The 16,859-nt window shown below is 39.9% G+C and overlaps 1 protein-coding gene across 3 annotated transcripts in view; it reads left to right on the top strand.

The window, feature by feature from the left end:
* SPG11 (SPG11 vesicle trafficking associated, spatacsin) overlaps positions 1-16,859 on the top strand; it is a 95,952-nt gene that overhangs the window by 17,944 nt on the left and 61,149 nt on the right. For all 3 annotated transcript variants that reach the window (XR_013960417.1, XR_013960418.1, XM_080664726.1), the window contains exons 8-15: positions 465-597; positions 7,485-7,640; positions 8,016-8,191; positions 11,330-11,506; positions 12,513-12,584; positions 12,885-13,012; positions 13,330-13,499; positions 14,202-14,415. Coding sequence is in view for 1 of the 3 variants with exons in the window: in XM_080664726.1 (XP_080520852.1) it covers positions 465-597; positions 7,485-7,640; positions 8,016-8,191; positions 11,330-11,506; positions 12,513-12,584; positions 12,885-13,012; positions 13,330-13,499; positions 14,202-14,415 (1,226 nt within the window). In the remaining 2 variants the exon portion in view is untranslated. The remainder of the gene's footprint in view (positions 1-464; positions 598-7,484; positions 7,641-8,015; positions 8,192-11,329; positions 11,507-12,512; positions 12,585-12,884; positions 13,013-13,329; positions 13,500-14,201; positions 14,416-16,859) is intronic.

Raw genomic sequence — 16,859 nt, forward strand, 5'->3', positions numbered from 1 at the left:
TTTTTACATCTGTAATTTCTAAATATTCTCTTTGGAGTGGTTCCTCAAGATACCTAGTCAGAAATGGTAGTCTTTTTTTAGCCTGCTTTTCAATTAACTTTATATCACACTGCTTTAACATGTTAATTTAAATAGACTATAACATAATTGTAAGGGTGATCCACAAGTACCTAGCATTGAATTGTTTTAGAATTACAGAACAGTAGAGCTGAAAAGGTGTTTTCATCTAACCTTCTGTTTCTGCTGAAGCAGAAACCAATGTTCAGAAAGGTTACAGACACTTGCCCCAGATTGCGGAATTAGTCATTGTCAGAATCCTCACTAGAACCCAAGTGCTCCTGGAGCAAGACAAAGATAGGTTTGTGTCTTCAGTCTCAGCACATTTAAGTTCTGAAGTTTAAAAATATTTGTTTCCTGACTTTTTTTCCTATTGTAATTGTTTTCTGATTTTTCTCCCATTTCAGGCCGGAATAGAAAATCGTCAACTGGACACAGTAGAATTCTTTTTGAAGAGCAAGGAAAATCTTTTTAATCCATCCCCAAAATCTTCTGTACCTGATCAGTTTGATCACTTTCCATCACAATTATATTTAAGAAGTAAGTAAAAGAAAGATGTCTACATTTGTGTTTAGTATTTTATCTTTTTTTTTTTAATATATATTTTATTGATTTTTTACAGAGAGGAAGGAAGAGTGATAGATAGTCAGAAACATCGATGAGAGAGAAACATCGATCAAGCTGCCTCTTGCACACCTCCTACTGGGGATGTGCCCGCAACCAAGTTACATGCCCTTGACTGGAATCGAACCTGGGACCTTTCAGTCCACAGGCTGACGCTCTTCCACTGAGCCAAACCGGTTTTGGCGTATTTTATCTTTTTGTTGTTGTTAATCTTTACCCAAGGATATTTTTTTCATTGATATTTTTTAGAGAGAATAAAAGTGGGGAGGAGGGAGAGAGAAAGACACATCGATGTGAGAGAGACACATCGATTGGTTGCCTCCTGCAGGTGCCCTAACTGGGACTAGGGATTGAACTTGCAACCCAGGTGTGTGCCCTTAACCAGGAATCAAATCTATGACCCTTCAGTGTACCAGCTGATGCTTTGACCACTGAACACACTGGCCAGGGCTCAGTTTATCTTTTTAATCACTTTCAAATTATCATTGTATTTTCTTTCTTTTTTATTTATTTAATAAATCTTTATTGTTCAGATTATTACAATTGTTCCTCTTTTTCCCCCCATAGCTCCCCTCCACCCAGTTCCCACCCCACCCTCTGCCCTTACCCCTGCCCACTGTCCTCATCCAAGGTGTACGACCTTTGTCCAGTCTCTTCCCGCACCCCCCCACACCCCTTTCTCCCCGAGAATTGTCAGTCCATTCCCTTTCTATGCCCCTGATTCTATTATATTCACCAGTTTATTCTGTTCATCAGATTTTCAATTCACTTGATTTTTAGGTTCACTTGTTGATAGATATGTATTTGTTGTTCATAATTTTTCTCTTTACTTTTTTCTTCTTCCTCTTCTTAAAGAATACCTTTCAGCATTTCATATAATACTGGTTTGGCGGTGATGAACTCCTTTAGCTTTTTCTTATCTGTGAAGCTCTTTATCTGCCCTTCAATTCTGAATGATAGCTTTGCTGGGTAGAGTAATCTTGGTTGTAGGTTCTTGCTATTCATCACTTAGAATATTTCTTGCCATTCCCGTCTGGCCTGCATAATTTCTGTTGAGAAATCAGCTGACAATTGTATGGGTGCTCCCTTGTAGGTAACTAACCATTTTTTTTCTTGCTGCTTTTAATATTCTCTCTTTGTCTTTTGCTCTTGGCCTTTTAATTATGATGTGTCATGGTGTGGTCCTCTTTGGATTCCTTTTGTTTGGGGTTCTGTGTGCTTCCTGGACTTGTAAGTCTATTTCTTTCACCAGGTGGGGGAAATTTTCAGTCATTATTTCTTCAAATAGGTTTTCAGTATCTCTCTCTCTCTCTTCTTCTGGCACCCCCATAATTCGGATGTTGGTACGCTTGAAGTTGTCTCAGAGGCTCCTTACACTATCTTCATATTTTTGGATTCTTTTTCTTTTTGCTTTTCTGGTTGGGTGTTTTTTGCTTCTTTGTATTTCAAATCTTTGACTTGATTCTTGGGATCCTCGAGTCTACTGTTGGATCTCTGTATATTATTCTTTATTTCAGTCAGTGTATGCTTAAATTCTAGTTGGTCCTTTTTCATATTCTCGAGGGTCTCACTAAATTTATCGGCCTTTTCTAGAAAATTCTTGAAAAACCTTATAACCACGGTTTTGAACTCTATATCCAGTCATTTGCTTTCCTCCATTTCTTTCATTTGCGACCCGTTTCTTTGTCTCCGCATTTTGGCTGCTTCCCTGAGTTGATAGCGTGACTTTGTGTGCTAGGTGTCCTATAGGGCCCAGTGGCTCAGCCTCCCCAGTTACCTGAGGTGGACACTCTTGGTGCACCCCTTTGTGGGCTGCATGCACAGTCTTGTAGTTAAGCCTTGATTGTTGTTGGTATCACTGGGAGGAATTGACCTCCAGGCCAATTGGCTGTGAGGATTAGCAGTGTCTACGCTGGGAGAACTTCTGTGCTGGAGACACCCTTATGAGACAGGACTTGCAAAAGCCTCTGTGCTCAGCTTGGATGGGGCGGAGTCTCAGGGCAGAACAGACAGCAATGGCTTCCCGTCAGCCCTGCCCTAAGAGGCCCACCCTGGGTCTCAGTGTCCCGCAGTAATTGCTGCAAGCACCTCTGAGAGAAAGCCGACCTCGAGTTTCTCCCGCTGCCAGACAGTCCATTTTCTCCCCAAATGAGTCTGGGTCCCCAGAGTCTTGCCTGGAACTGGAGTTCAGAGCAGTCTGGAGCTTTTGTCTCCCTCCCGATTGAGAAAGCCAGCCGCATACTCAGTTGCCAGCCCTCTCCGTGCGCGCGCCTCCGTACCTCTGCCTTCCGCAGTTCCTCTGAGTCTCAGTGTGCTTTTCTCTTTCCTGACAGTCCAGTTTCTCCCGGAATGAGTCTGGGTCCCCAGAGTCTTGCCTGGAACTGGAGTTCAGAGCATTCGGGAGCTTTTGTCTTCCTCCCGATTGAGAAAGCTAGCTGCGTATTCAGTTGCCAGCCCTCTCCGCACGTGTGCCTCCGTACCTCTGCTTTCTGCAGCTCCTCTGAGTCTCAGTGTGCTTTTCTCTTTCCTTCTAGATGTAGAATTTCCACTCAGCCAGTCTTCCTGTGGTTCTGGATGATGTCCGTTTTGTCTTTTAGTTATAGTTTTGAAATTGTTATACGAGGCATCAGTTTAGGTGTTTACCTATGCTGCCATCTTGGTTTCTCTCTATCATTGTATTTTCTGATGACTTATTTATTTACCAAAACTCAGTCATGAGATTTCATTTACTTGGTGGAAACTTGAGTTGTGAGAACATATAAATGTTCTCATTCTAAGTGGGGTGTTTACTGTTCATGTCCTGTACTTGTTTTATATTTTTATTTATTTATTTATTTAATTTTTAATTTTTTTAAATATATTTTATTGTTATTTTACAGAGAGGAAGAGAGAGGAGAGGGATAGAGAGCTAGAAACATCGATGAGAGAGAAACATCAATCAGCTGCCTCCTGCACACCTCCTACTGGGGATGTGCCCGCAACCAAGGTACATGCCCTTGACCGGAATCAAACCTGGGACCTTTCAGTCCGCAGGCCGACGCTCTATCCACTGAGCCAAACCGGTTTCGGCTTGTTTTATATTTTTAGTATGCAAGGAAGGGATGCTCTTTCAAATTCAAGAGGTTTTTATACAAAATAAATAAAATTTATTTGCAAAATTGTGTGCCCTTGCAACTCTCTGATGTACAGTGACAGTGCAGAGCTGTCTGAGATGTACAGTGACAGTGCAGAGCTGTCTGAGATGTACAGTGACAGTGCAGAGCTGTCTGAGATGTACAGTGACAGTGCAGAGCTGTCTGAGATGTACAGTGACAGTGCAGAGCTGTCTGAGATGTACAGTGACAGTGCAGAGCTGGCTGAGATGTACAGTGACAGTGCAGAGCTGTCTGAGATGTACAGTGACAGTGCAGAGCTGTCTGAGATATACAGTGACAGTGCAGAGCTGTCTGAGATGTACAGTGACAGTGCAGAGCTGGCTGAGATGTACAGTGACAGTGCAGAGCTGTCTGAGATGTACAGTGACAGTGCAAAGCTGGCTGAGATGTATAGTGACCATGCAGCTGTCTGGGCTGTACAGTGACAATGCAGAGCTGGCTGAGATGTGCAGTGACAGTGGAGAGCTGTCTGGGATATACAGTGACAGTGCAGAGCTGTCTGAGATGTACAGTGACAGTGCAGAGCTGGCTGAGATGTATAGTGACCATGCAGCTGTCTGGGATGTACAGTGACAATGCAGAGCTGGCTGAGATGTACAGTGACAGTGCAGAGCTGTCTGAGATGTACAGTGACAGTGCAGAGCTGGCTGAGATGTATAGTGACCATGCAGCTGTCTGGGATGTACAGTGACAATGCAGAGCTGGCTGAGATGTACAGTGACAGTGCAGAGCTGTCTGAGATGTACAGTGACAGTACAGAGCTGGCTGAGATGTATAGTGACCATGCAGCTGTCTGGGATGTACAGTGACAGTACAGAGCTGTCTGAGATGTACAGTGACGGTGCAGAGCTGTCTGAGATGTACAGTGACAGTGCAGAGCTGGCTGAGATGTATAGTGACCTTGCAGCTGTCTGGGATGTACAGTGACAATGCACAGCTGGCCGAGATGTGCAGTGACAGTGGAGAGCTGTCTGGGATGTACAGTGACCATGCAGCTATCTGAGATGTGCAGTGACAGTGGAGAGCTGTCTGGGATGTACAGTGACAGTGCAGAGCTGTCTGAGATGTACAGTGACAGTACAGAGCTGGCTGAGATGTATAGTGACCATGCAGCTGTCTGGGATGTACAGTGACAGTACAGAGCTGTCTGAGATGTACAGTGACAGTGCAGAGCTGTCTGAGATGTACAGTGACAGTGCAGAGCTGGCTGAGATGTATAGTGACCATGCAGCTGTCTGGGATGTATAGTGACAATGCACAGCTGGCCGAGATGTGCAGTGACAGTGGAGAGCTGTCTGGGATGTACAGTGACCATGCAGCTATCTGAGATGTGCAGTGACAGTGGAGAGCTGTCTGGGATGTACAGTGACAGTGCAGCTGTCTGAGATGTACAGTGACCATGCAGCTGTCTGGGATGTGCAGTGACAGTGGAGAGCTGTCTGAGATGTACAGTGACAGTACAACTGCCTGAGTTATGGATTGGGACTTGTTATAAGAATTTTCAGCCTGACTCATCTGCTGTATTACCAATACTTTTCAAGATTTGGGCTTTCCTTTTTAATAAACAGAAAAGCTAGCTTTTATTCTTGGGCCAGGTAGCCATACATATCCTATCCTCAGAGGCATAGGGTAATAAAGTATGTTTCCCCCATACATAAGGTTTATAATCTTACTAGAGGCCCGGTGCATGGATTCATGCACTGGTGGGGTCCCTTAGCCTAGCTTGCGCCCTCTCACAGTCTGGGACCTTTGGGAGATGTAGTAGTGTGAGAAGTCGCAGGCAGCCTGGGAGGAGCCGGAGCCTAGGCCGTGCGCTGCACCACTCTGCTCATCCCGGCTCCGCCGCTGCTTGGTAGCACAGCTGCAGAGGCAGGAGAGGCTCACGCTGCCGCAGCTGCACCCACTAGCCGTGAGCCCAGTGTCTGGCGCTCCTGCTGTGGGAGCACACTGACCACTGGGAGCAGCTTCTGCATTGAGCATCTGCCCCCTACTGTCAGTGTGCATCATAGTAACTGGTTGTTCAGTCATTCGGTTGCTTAGGCTTTTATATATATAGATAATTTTTTTACTTGATGACATTAACATCTTTCTTGTTAATAACAGATATGCTAATTATTTATGGGATTAGCGAACATTTGCTTCTGTCCAAAATATCCACAGAGACATTTGGTCCAAGTCCAAAGGTCCTTGAAATTTGGTCCTGTCATAAACCTCCATGAGCATATTGGTTCATGGCAAATAGTCCTTGACATTTGATCCTGTCAAAAATTTTCATACTGCCCTGGCTGATGTGTCTCAGTTGGTTGAGTATTGTCCCATGCACCAACATAACACTGGTTTAGTTTCTGATTAGGGCACATGCCTGTGTTGTGGACTTGATCCCCAGTAGCGGGTGTGCAGGAGGCAACCTATCAATGTTTCTTTCTCACATCGATATTTCTCTTTCTCTCTCCTCCCTTCTTTTCTAAAATCAATAAAAACGTATTTTTAAAAAATGTCCATGCTTAGGAAACATCCTTGGGTTCAAACAGCCTGTAACATTTATTTATACTTTTGGTTTACAGGATTAATACATAAAAAATACCATCATGTTGTATTAGTCCAATAATTGTGTTGTGGCTGTGTTGCCAGTAATAATTCTTGCCACGATAGCCTTGCAGTCATGGCACATGGGATTAAGGAAGATGAGTGGCATGGACCATCAGTGATTATATGGTTGTTATACACTACTGCTTTTTGGTGGTCCGTGATTTCTCATCAATTCACTGTCACCTGCATTGCTCTGCCCCAAAAGATAGGAGGATGAGTCTGGAAATAAGGAGCGTGGGAATAGCTTTATCTGCTCTCCCAGAGGAAATCCATGTTTCCCATCCTTGTCACTCACACAGATACAGTCCTAGAGCTGATGCTGAGATAAATAGGAATCACTTTATTAGGGCCTGCAGCTGACAAATTGGAGATTCAGGGGCCCATATTTCTTGCTTTCAACTGCATGTTAAGGTAATGGTTTTGGAATCAGACAGGCTTAAGTTCAAATTTTGACTCTGCTACTTACTTTCCAAATTAGCTTGGGCAAGTTATTTATTCTCTCTGAACCTTAGTCTCCTCATCTATAGAAATGGAGCCATAACACTTAAGTTGTTGAAAGGAATAAATGACATAGCATTTATAAAACTTAAGATACAGTAGGTGGCAAAATGATAGTTATTGTATGCAGTACCAGTAAATAATGACTAGTAGTAAGTAGAATCACTAAAATTTGCAGATAGTAAAATTTGTAAAAGTTTTGTGAGCTTTTTTGAGAATTAAACATTAGTCCTTGTTTTTCTTTTAAATATATTTTTATTGATTTCCAAGAGGAAGGGAGAGGGAGAGAGAGATAGAAACATCAATGATGAGAATCATTGATCAGCTGCCTCCTGTATGACCCTTACTGGGGATTGAGCCCACAACCGGGGCATGTGCCCTGACTGGAAATTGAACTGTAACCTCCTGGTTCATAGGTCGATGCTCAACCACTGAGCCACACTGGCTGGGCGGTCCTAGTTTTATGTTTTAAAATATTGCAACATGGTATTTTTTTGATATGTTATTTTTATTGGGAATACCCTGCTGTTCTCCATGTTAATTTCTTTCATTCTTTCTCAGATGTGGAAGAGCTGACACCAGCATTGGATTTACTTTGCTCAGCAATTAGAGAAAGTAATTCTGAAACCCAAAGCAAAAACTTTTCAGAACAATTACTTAATCTTACACTGTCCTTCCTTAACAAGCAAATAAAAGAGCTTTTTATTCACAGTGAAGGTAAGAATAGCAGCGAAGAAGGGTGCAATTCTCCTGTTCCTGTGTTAGAACAGAGATATAAGAGCATGTAAGCCAATGGAGTGTCATTTATTAAAGTTGGGTAAAATCAGTGTGTAACTGAGTGAATGATATGGGCTCTAACACTAGGAAAGTTGGCAGAAAGGACTAATCATTGTGAGAAGGGTTATATTAAATCACAGAGCTAATTGTAAATAGGAAAAAACTCAGATTTTTTTGTTTGAAATTTTAAAAACAGTTTGAATTTTGACATTTTCTAAAATTCTTTCTAAAATTTATCACAGTGATATATTCTCTCTATATACACACACAAATTTTTATGTGTATATGAAATTGTTATGTTGGTGTTTTCCATAGAGTTAGATGAACATCTACAGAAAGGAGTGAACATTTTGACCAGCTACATTAATGAACTTAGGACCTTCATGATAAAGTTTCCTTGGAAGCTAACAGATGCTGTAGATGAATATGATGTAAATGAAAATGTCCCCAAAGTACAGGAGAGCACTATATGGGAGAAACTCAGCATAGAGGTAAATATGAGTAATTATCACTTCTTTTATTTGCCAGATTCATAGGATCTTAGAAAACAATAGAGGAAACAGAAGTTAGACTCTACACTGTGATTTAGAAACTTTGGCAAGGGCTTTAGGTTTTGTAGATTTAGAAATCTCTGGGCACAACTTCAAATTTATGTTTACAAGCTTTGTTTATTTAATTCAGAATACAGATAGGCTCCCTCTTAGTGCCACATCTGCCTACTTGGCTCCAGTGGCAAACACCCAACCCCAAACCCATGAGCAACACTCCCTGAATGGCTAGGGCCATTAAGTCTTACTTTGTTTTTTATATGTATTATTTATTTATTTACTTACTTATTTTGTGGGTTTTGTTTGTTTTTAAATATATTCTTATTGATTCCAGAGAGAAAGGGAGAGGGAGAGAGAGATAGAAACATCAGTGATGAGAGAGAATCATTGATAGGCTGTCTCCTGCACACCCCCTTCTGGGGATCAAGCCTGCAACCTGGGCATGTGCCCTTGACTGGAATTGAACCCGGGACCCTTCAGTTCACAGGCCAACGCTCTATCCACTGAGTCAAACCAGCTAGAGCTGTTTGTTTGTTTTTAACCCTCACCTGAGGATATTTCTCCATTGATTTTTAGAGAGAGTGGAAGGGAGGGGGAGAGGCAGAGAGAGAGAGAAACATTGAGGTGAGAGAGACATCGATTGGTTGCCTCCCACAGGCACCCCAACCAGGGTTGGCATCAAGCCTGCAACTGAGGTATGTGCCCTTGACTGGAATCGAACCCAGCACCTTCAGTCCGAGGGCCGATGCTCTCTCCACTAAGCCAAACCGGCTAGGGCAGAGACCTGACCTTTTTACTATAGTATCTTTAGGGTACTCATCCTTCCCCATTCCCATTCTGCACATTTCCTGTGGTAAACTGTCCCCAAACTGTCCTGTGCGCTCCATCCATCCATTAAGACTATGCTCAAAGGGGCTTGTTTCCCTCCCTTATCCCCAGAAGACCCTCCCACCCATTCTTACAAATGTCATCTAAGAGCATTTGTGTAAAAAGTAGGGAGAATTGGGGGGAATCTGGTGATCCAGTGTGGAATCGGGGAGGCAGGCACAGCTTTTAGCTGGGATTAGTTATAGACTCCCTGTCACCCCAAAGAAACACTTCTCTCTCTGCTCTAGCCTGCTGGACTTTGGTTTGGTTTTTTAAAATATATTTTTATTGATTTCAGAGAGGAAGAGAGGGAAAGAGAGAGATAGAAACATCAATGATGAGAGAGAATCATTGATTGGCTGCCTCCTGCACACGCCTACTGGGGATCAAGATTGCAACCTGAAGGGGAATGGAACTGTGACCTCCTGGTTCATAGGTTGACACTGAGCCACACCAGCTGGGCAAGGGCCTGACATTTGGACTTATGCATTCTTTTTTTAAAAAAAATATATATTTTATTGATTTTTTTACAGAGAGGAAATAGAGAGTTTGAAACATCAATGAGAGAGAAACATCAGTCAGCTGCCTCCTGCACACCCCCCACTGAGGATGTGTCCACAACCAAGGCACATGCCCCTGACCGGAATCGAACCCGGGACCCTTGCGTCCGCAGGCCAATGCTCTATCCACTGAGCCAAACCGGTCAGGGCTGAACTTATGCATTCTGCCTGATATTTGAATTGCTGCTGGTGATTCAGTCTTAGGAAACTTTTATTTTATGACATTATCACCCAGAAGCATACTTGATTTGAGTCCTATCTCAGATTCTAGTTAAGGTATTTTGCCAGTTAAATTTTCTGTGCTCATTTGCTTGCCTTTCTTTTTATAATAGGGGTTAACACAACCAAACTGTACTAGACTAGGACTGAAAGAATCCCTCCACCCACATGGAGAGTATTGGCATTGGAAGGAGAAAGGCCAAATTAACTTATCCCAGCTGATTAGTATCAATATGGAGTGAAAGGGATAAGGTTGAAAGGCTGCCAGGTTCAAAGGATTGCTGTTCTTGGGATGGAGACCTAGGGAAGTAAAGTACCTAGTGTAACTGCATTTTCTGTATCTCATTTATTCTGTAACCCAAAATTACTTGATTTTTTTCTACTTTTTTTGGCTTCTCTTTTCCAGTCTGCTTTGCATGTTTCACCTTCTCTTCCCCACTCTGCACCCCCCTTTAATGTCTTCCAAGGCTCAATCCATGGTCCTCTGCTCTTTTTACTCAAAATACTGGTTTTTAATTTCGAGGGAGGTTATAGTCTACTTTAACTACTTGAACTCTGCCTCCAAAAACATACATGTTAATGTATGCTTGTGCACATACACACAATTTTGCACATGACTTAATGGGATTTACACACCCACACTCAAAAGCCCCTGGTTAAAAATACTTCCTTTCTATTCTCTCTTGGATTTAGGCCTTCAATTTATGCTTGATTTCTTCTTACTTATATTATTGCAGTAACCTAATGCCTTACTATTTTGAGCTTAAATCCCTTTCAGTCCATTCTCCACATTACTGCCTGAATATTCTTCCTAATATATATATATATATATATACACACACACACACACACACATATGTGTATTAATATGTGATTATACCATCTCACCCTTTTAAGATCCTTCAGTGTTCCACATGAGTTTCAGGATAAAATCCATCTCTCACACACAATGTGCTTCATGATGGAACCTCTGCTTTTCTTTCAAGTCTTATCTGCTATTCTCCCCAGCTTCCCCCCCTCCCTGTTTTATTGAGTAATTTGGAGTTCCCTGAAGACTTGATGCTGTTTCTTGCCTTTATATCTCTGCACATAATTTTCCCTCTTTTTGGAACTCTTGTTCTCTTTTATTTAGATGCTCCTGTTCTGAACCCTTCTCTCTAGGACCCTGGGTGACACCTGTATCCTCTCCTTTATTATACAGAACTATAATCAGCACTTCATTTGTGTGTCTTCCACAAGTCTAAAAGCTCCTGGACAGCAGGGTCTGTGTTTCAATCAACTTTATATCCTCCATGCAAAGACCCAAATGTAGTAGTAGATTTTCAGTAAAAGTCCTGTAGTGGGTGGGTCCTCAATAAATGTGTAAGTCATGTTGATAATCATAAAATGGAACTTAAAAGGCAGATTCCCCCCCCCCCCCCCGCCCTTTTCCTAGGAAGTTATTGCCAATGCCATTTTAAACAACAAAATACCAGAGGCACAAACTTTCTTCAGGATTAATAGTCACTCTGCTCAAAGACTCGAAGAGCTGATTAAAATAGGCCTCGATTTGGTCTTTGACAATTTGAAAAAGAACAACGTAAAGGAAGCCTCTGAACTTTTAAAGAATATGGTGAGTGCATAATCCGCTTGTCTGATCTTAAAGTCCCTAAAGTAAGAGAAGATCTCTATGTACTTAATATCGTTTCTGGTTGATAAAAGAATTTATGACTGCTCTGGTCATTGGGAAATCAGACTTGATTCCAGCCAGTGTGTCATTTATCTCATAGTTGCAATGGAACTACATCCTAATATTTAAAAACCTAATATGTAATATATAGAATCATTGATTGGCTGCCTCCTGCACACCCCATACTGGGAGTGAAGACTGCAACTGGGCATGCGCCCTGACTGGGAATGGAACTGTGACCTCCTCGTTCATAGGTCCATGTTCAACCACTGAACAACACCGGCCGGGCTCTTGCAGATATTTTTGATTCAAGTTTTCATCATTTGCTCTCTGTTAGACTTAGTACTTTGGTTAGAAGTAGGCAGTGTTTTTCGTCGAAGGCTTCACACAAGTCCAAGCCTGCACAGTATCTCATTATTTGTTGGGGGAAATTCTATATTTGTGCATGTGACCCCTTACACCTCCATTTGAATTTTCTAATAGCCTATATCTTTGCTTCATGCTCCATGGTTTTATTTCATTTAAGGAGGAGAAATCCTAGAGGTAGGACTCCTGGACTAAAGTTGTGGCCCTAATCTTCATGGTCAGGGTCTTACCCATGGCAACTTTCTGGAAGTGTGGAGGAATGAAACTACTTAAGAGTTGTTATTTGTATTGACTTTTGTTTTTAAGTGAACCATCATAGCAGATACCTGTAGTTTTGGTCCAATGGTAGCCTGTTATTACCTTAAATTGTTCGATGTGCTGCCTTTATTCTGGCAAATTGCTTAAGGACTTTAGGCAGAGGCAGTAAATATGTATGGTAAATGTAGAAAGTGAATGTTCACAAGAGCAGGAAGGCTGTGGAATTTTATACATGCATATAACAGAGTATTTCTGTATACAACATATATATTTATATTTAAAATAGCTCCGTTATAAAATTAAGTTTTTTCTATGTTTATTGTAGGGCTTTGATGTAAAAGACCAGTTGCTCAAGATATGCTTCTATACAACTGATAAAAATATACGGGACTTTTTGGTAGGTAAAGGTGAGACTATGTACTGGTAGTTTACATTTTCTAGTAAACCTGGTGAAATTTAAAAATAAATTATTTTAAAATTCAACTACTAGTAATATCCAGTAAGTAAAAGTAAGACAACTTCTTTATCTTTTTAAATGATCATTTTGCCTTTGTGGTAAAGGAAAATTTGTGTGAATATATACATTACCTCAAAAATTCAAAATACAATTCTTAAGTGGTATATAATTTCATGACATTTTTTTTGCAAATGTACTTGATTTTTGTGAGGTCACTGCTTTAATTACTTTTTATTCAAGGTTGAAATTTTAAAAGAAAAAAATTCTTTTTCTGAAAAAGAGAAAAGAACTATAGACTTTGTGCATCAAGTTGAGAAGTTTTATTCAGAACATTTGCAAGAAAATATGCAGATCCAGTCCTTTCCCAGGTACTCTCATTAGCCCCTTTTGGTAATATGGGAAGAATATTTTAGATAGTGTTTAGTTTTTAATAGTTAATGAGCATGGATTTCTTCTGTGGAACTGAGTTTATATTCCCTATGAAGGTAAAACTCGTCCAGAAGACACTTAGGAATTTCCTGTTCTTTCAGTATGCACATAAATCAGATATATATTTTTAAAATAATAAATATAACATTATGAGTATTAAAGTATGTGTTCCCTAAAAGAAGAATAGTTTTTGAGCAGATAATAAGAAATGATGCTTTTTCCTTCAAAATTAAAAAAAATTATATCACTGTTTTAGGTATTGGATAAAGGAACAAGATTTTTTCAAGCACAAGTCTGTTTTGGACTCATTCCTGAAATATGATCATAAAGATAAATTTAATAAACACAGAATTGCATTAAATTGGGCTCAGTGGTGGAATCAACTAACACAAGAATCTATCCTTCTTCCCAGGATAAATTCAGAAGGCAAGTGTGAGAAACTCTGAAATCTGAACATAGTGAATTAGTATTAAATTAAGCTGTAGTATATTTTGGTATCTCTCCATTTTAGAATTCCTTTGGGGGGAAAATACTCAGTTGCTTTAAAATGCAAGTCATTAAGACTTCTTATCTCAAGGTTTCTGTAAGGGACTTGTTATAATGAAAGAAAAAAGTTGTATGTTTCAGTAAATTGAGACTTCAAGGCTGAGTTCTCTTGTCTGCCTCAAAGAGACATTCTTTATTTTTCCCAATAGTCTTTGAGTTTCTTCTTGTGTAAACTAAAGATCTATATCAATTGGGGTTCCAGGGAATAATTAACAATGGTAAACAGTGGTAATTCAGAGGGTGTCAAGTTCATGTTTATTATTATAGCCAAAGTTTTCATTTATGTTAAGAAAAAGAAAAGGGGGAAAGAGACCTGAAAAGATAAATGAAACAGACAGCTAATTCCCAAGTTTTATTTAACAACTATACTAATAAGCAACATTTTGCTCTTCCTCCAGCTGAATATTGATTATGAAATGAACAGCAACATAAAAGAGGAAAATAGTAGAAGAAGAAAAGGGCCTGAATATTCACATATAAATATTTGTCCAGATTGTCATATTTACTCAGTTGATTAGTGTTGTTTTGTTTCAATAATCATAACTCATTGCTATTTTAAAATGTATTTTGTTCTTAATGTAGAATATAAATCATATTCCCCTGAAGCCCTCTGGAGATACCTCACAGCTCGCCATGATTGGCTAAGCATTATCTCGTGGATTGGAGAATTTCAAACCCAGAATAGTTATTCTTCACTTCAGCAGAACAAATGGCCTCCTTTGACTATTGATATTATTGATCAGAGTACTTGCTGCAACAACAACATGAGGAATAAAATTTTAGATGAGCTGGCCAGGTACTATAACTGTGGGGAAGACTAATAAGAAATAATTCTGTAATGTTTCCTTTTCAGTGCCATGAATCCAATGGAACATTGTTTTATAGTATTTTAAAATTAAAAGGGCATTATTGAGGTTTTAAAATCACATTTTTAGCATCATAGTGACTAAGCTCTCAAATTCTATATTTGCTTTGGTGTAGAAATGGTAGGCTGTCAGTGGGGCTACAGCGACCAAGTGCAAGAGCTTAGTATCCTGTAATGTCTTCCACTCTTCTCACTGTAGCCACCATATGCTATGTATGGTCTTGAACTAAAGAGGATTACTCAGTTAAGAAATTAGTGAGGGGAAGGAGCTCTTGAAGTGGTAAGGGAAGACTTTAAACTTTAATTAATTTCTAAAAATAATTCTCTTAGATCAAACCATGTGAACTTGCCATTTGTGTGGGTCAAAAATGGATGAATAATCAGCAATTTCATATTGTTCAACCTAATCTATCTTCCTAAGCTATCAAAATAATATATGTAGACTTAAATGTGTTAATTTTTAAAGTTTCTTAAACTTACTTCCTATATATTACTTTATTTTATAGTTATACTTATTGGGGAAGTATAGCTGTATTATTTACCCAACTTAAAGTTGTGGAATCCAGAGAAGTTAGGAGCTTTGCCCAATCCAGTACTTACAGGCTTTAATTTTTTTTTTTACCCGTCTTTGTAGTCATTCTTCTTCCCATTGCACTAAATTCTCTTCTTCTTGTTTACTAAAAGTAAGTTTCATATAACTTGTATGCTTATTAATTATTTTGGTTAATATTTGATTAAATAAAAAGCTAATAAATGTATGATTTCACATGAATTATGGCAATAATGAACTAATGAGATCTACTACATTAACAGATTAAAGGGGAAAAATACCACCCTGATAGATACCCAAAAGCATTTGATAAAATTAAACATCTCGTTATGATAAAAGCCATTAGAAAACTAAGAATAGATGCAATTCCCTTAACTTGAAAGGGGTGTCAAAAAAACAATCTTCTAGCCTTAGCTGGTTTGGCTTAGGGATAGAGCATCAACTTCCAGACTGAAGGGTCCCGGGTTCGGTTCCAGTAAAGGACACATACGTTGGTTGCAGGCTCCTCCCTGGCCTAGGCCCTGGTAGGGAGCGGGGGAGCAGCAAAGGGGAACCTGGTCAGAGCCCTAGTCGGGGTTCATGCAGGAGGCAACCAATATTTCTCTCTGTCTTTCCCTCTCTCTTCCACTCTTAAAAAAAAATCAATGGAAAAATATCCTTGGGTGAGGATTAAAAAAACAAAAACAATCTTCTAGCTAACATTGTACTTAATGGTGAAAGTCACAAGCATTCTCTTAGATTTGGAATAAGGTAAGCCTGCTATCAATTCTTCCCAAGATAATCTTTAGATATAGTACAATCTCAATAAAAAATCCCAGCAGAATTTCTTCTGGATTTTGATAAGCTGATTATAAATATTAATATAGAAATGCCAAGGGTTAAGAATAGCCTTAAAAAAGAACTTGCCCTTGAGAGATTAAAACTTATTCTAAAGCTATAGCAATTAAGACATTGGGAGTGTTGGTGGAGGGATAGACAAATATACCAGTAGGACAGAACAGAGCATAGAAACAGACTTATACATGTTCACTTTATATATGGCAAAGGGAACACCACAGAAGAGTGGGGAATGAATAGTGTTTTCACCAAATGGTCCTGGGGTGACTTAATGATAGTTTTATGGGGGAAAGTTAAATTGAACCCTCTGCCTTATATCATGCATAAAATCAATTCCAGGTAGATTTTTAAACTTAAATATCAAATGTAAAACTATAAAGCTTTTAGAAGATACAGAAGAATATGTTCATGACCGTGGGAGTAGTGTATACTTTCTAAAAGGCCTGAAGGGGCAAAGGAAGAGAACAATTAGTGAGATCAAGGGAGCTGCCTGGCAGGAATTGGGTCTCTTAGAGGAGAGTGTCAGCCAACCTGCACAGTGTCAGTCACCCATCACAGAGAGAGCTAAGGCATCCCCACCCCACCCCTTTTCTGACTCTTATCTCCAGTGGGGGTCGCCCTTAGGGCAAACCAAAACAGAAGCCTGAGGGTACTGGAGTCTTCTTGAGTAATCAATACAGGTGAGCTTTCAAGGACACAGAGCAGGAGAAGAGTAGAGCTTGGATCTGAAGGGGAAGATACCCCACAATTAGGCATTTCATAAAGAGGAAGCAAAAATGGCCAATAAACATGTGAAAAGGTGCTCTTCCTCATTTGTAGTCATGGGAACATGAATTTATTTTATAAACAAAATCTAGGAACAACTGCAATGACCATCAAAGGTAGAGTAGATAAAATCCTATATAATAAAAGCCTAATATACTAAGTGTCCAGTCGTCCAGTCGGCTGTTCAAACAATCAAAGCATAATATGCTAATGATATGCTAAG

This window comes from Plecotus auritus, assembly GCF_963455305.1.
Source record: "Plecotus auritus genome assembly, chromosome: 1".
In the NCBI taxonomy this organism is placed as follows: domain Eukaryota; kingdom Metazoa; phylum Chordata; class Mammalia; order Chiroptera; family Vespertilionidae; genus Plecotus; species Plecotus auritus.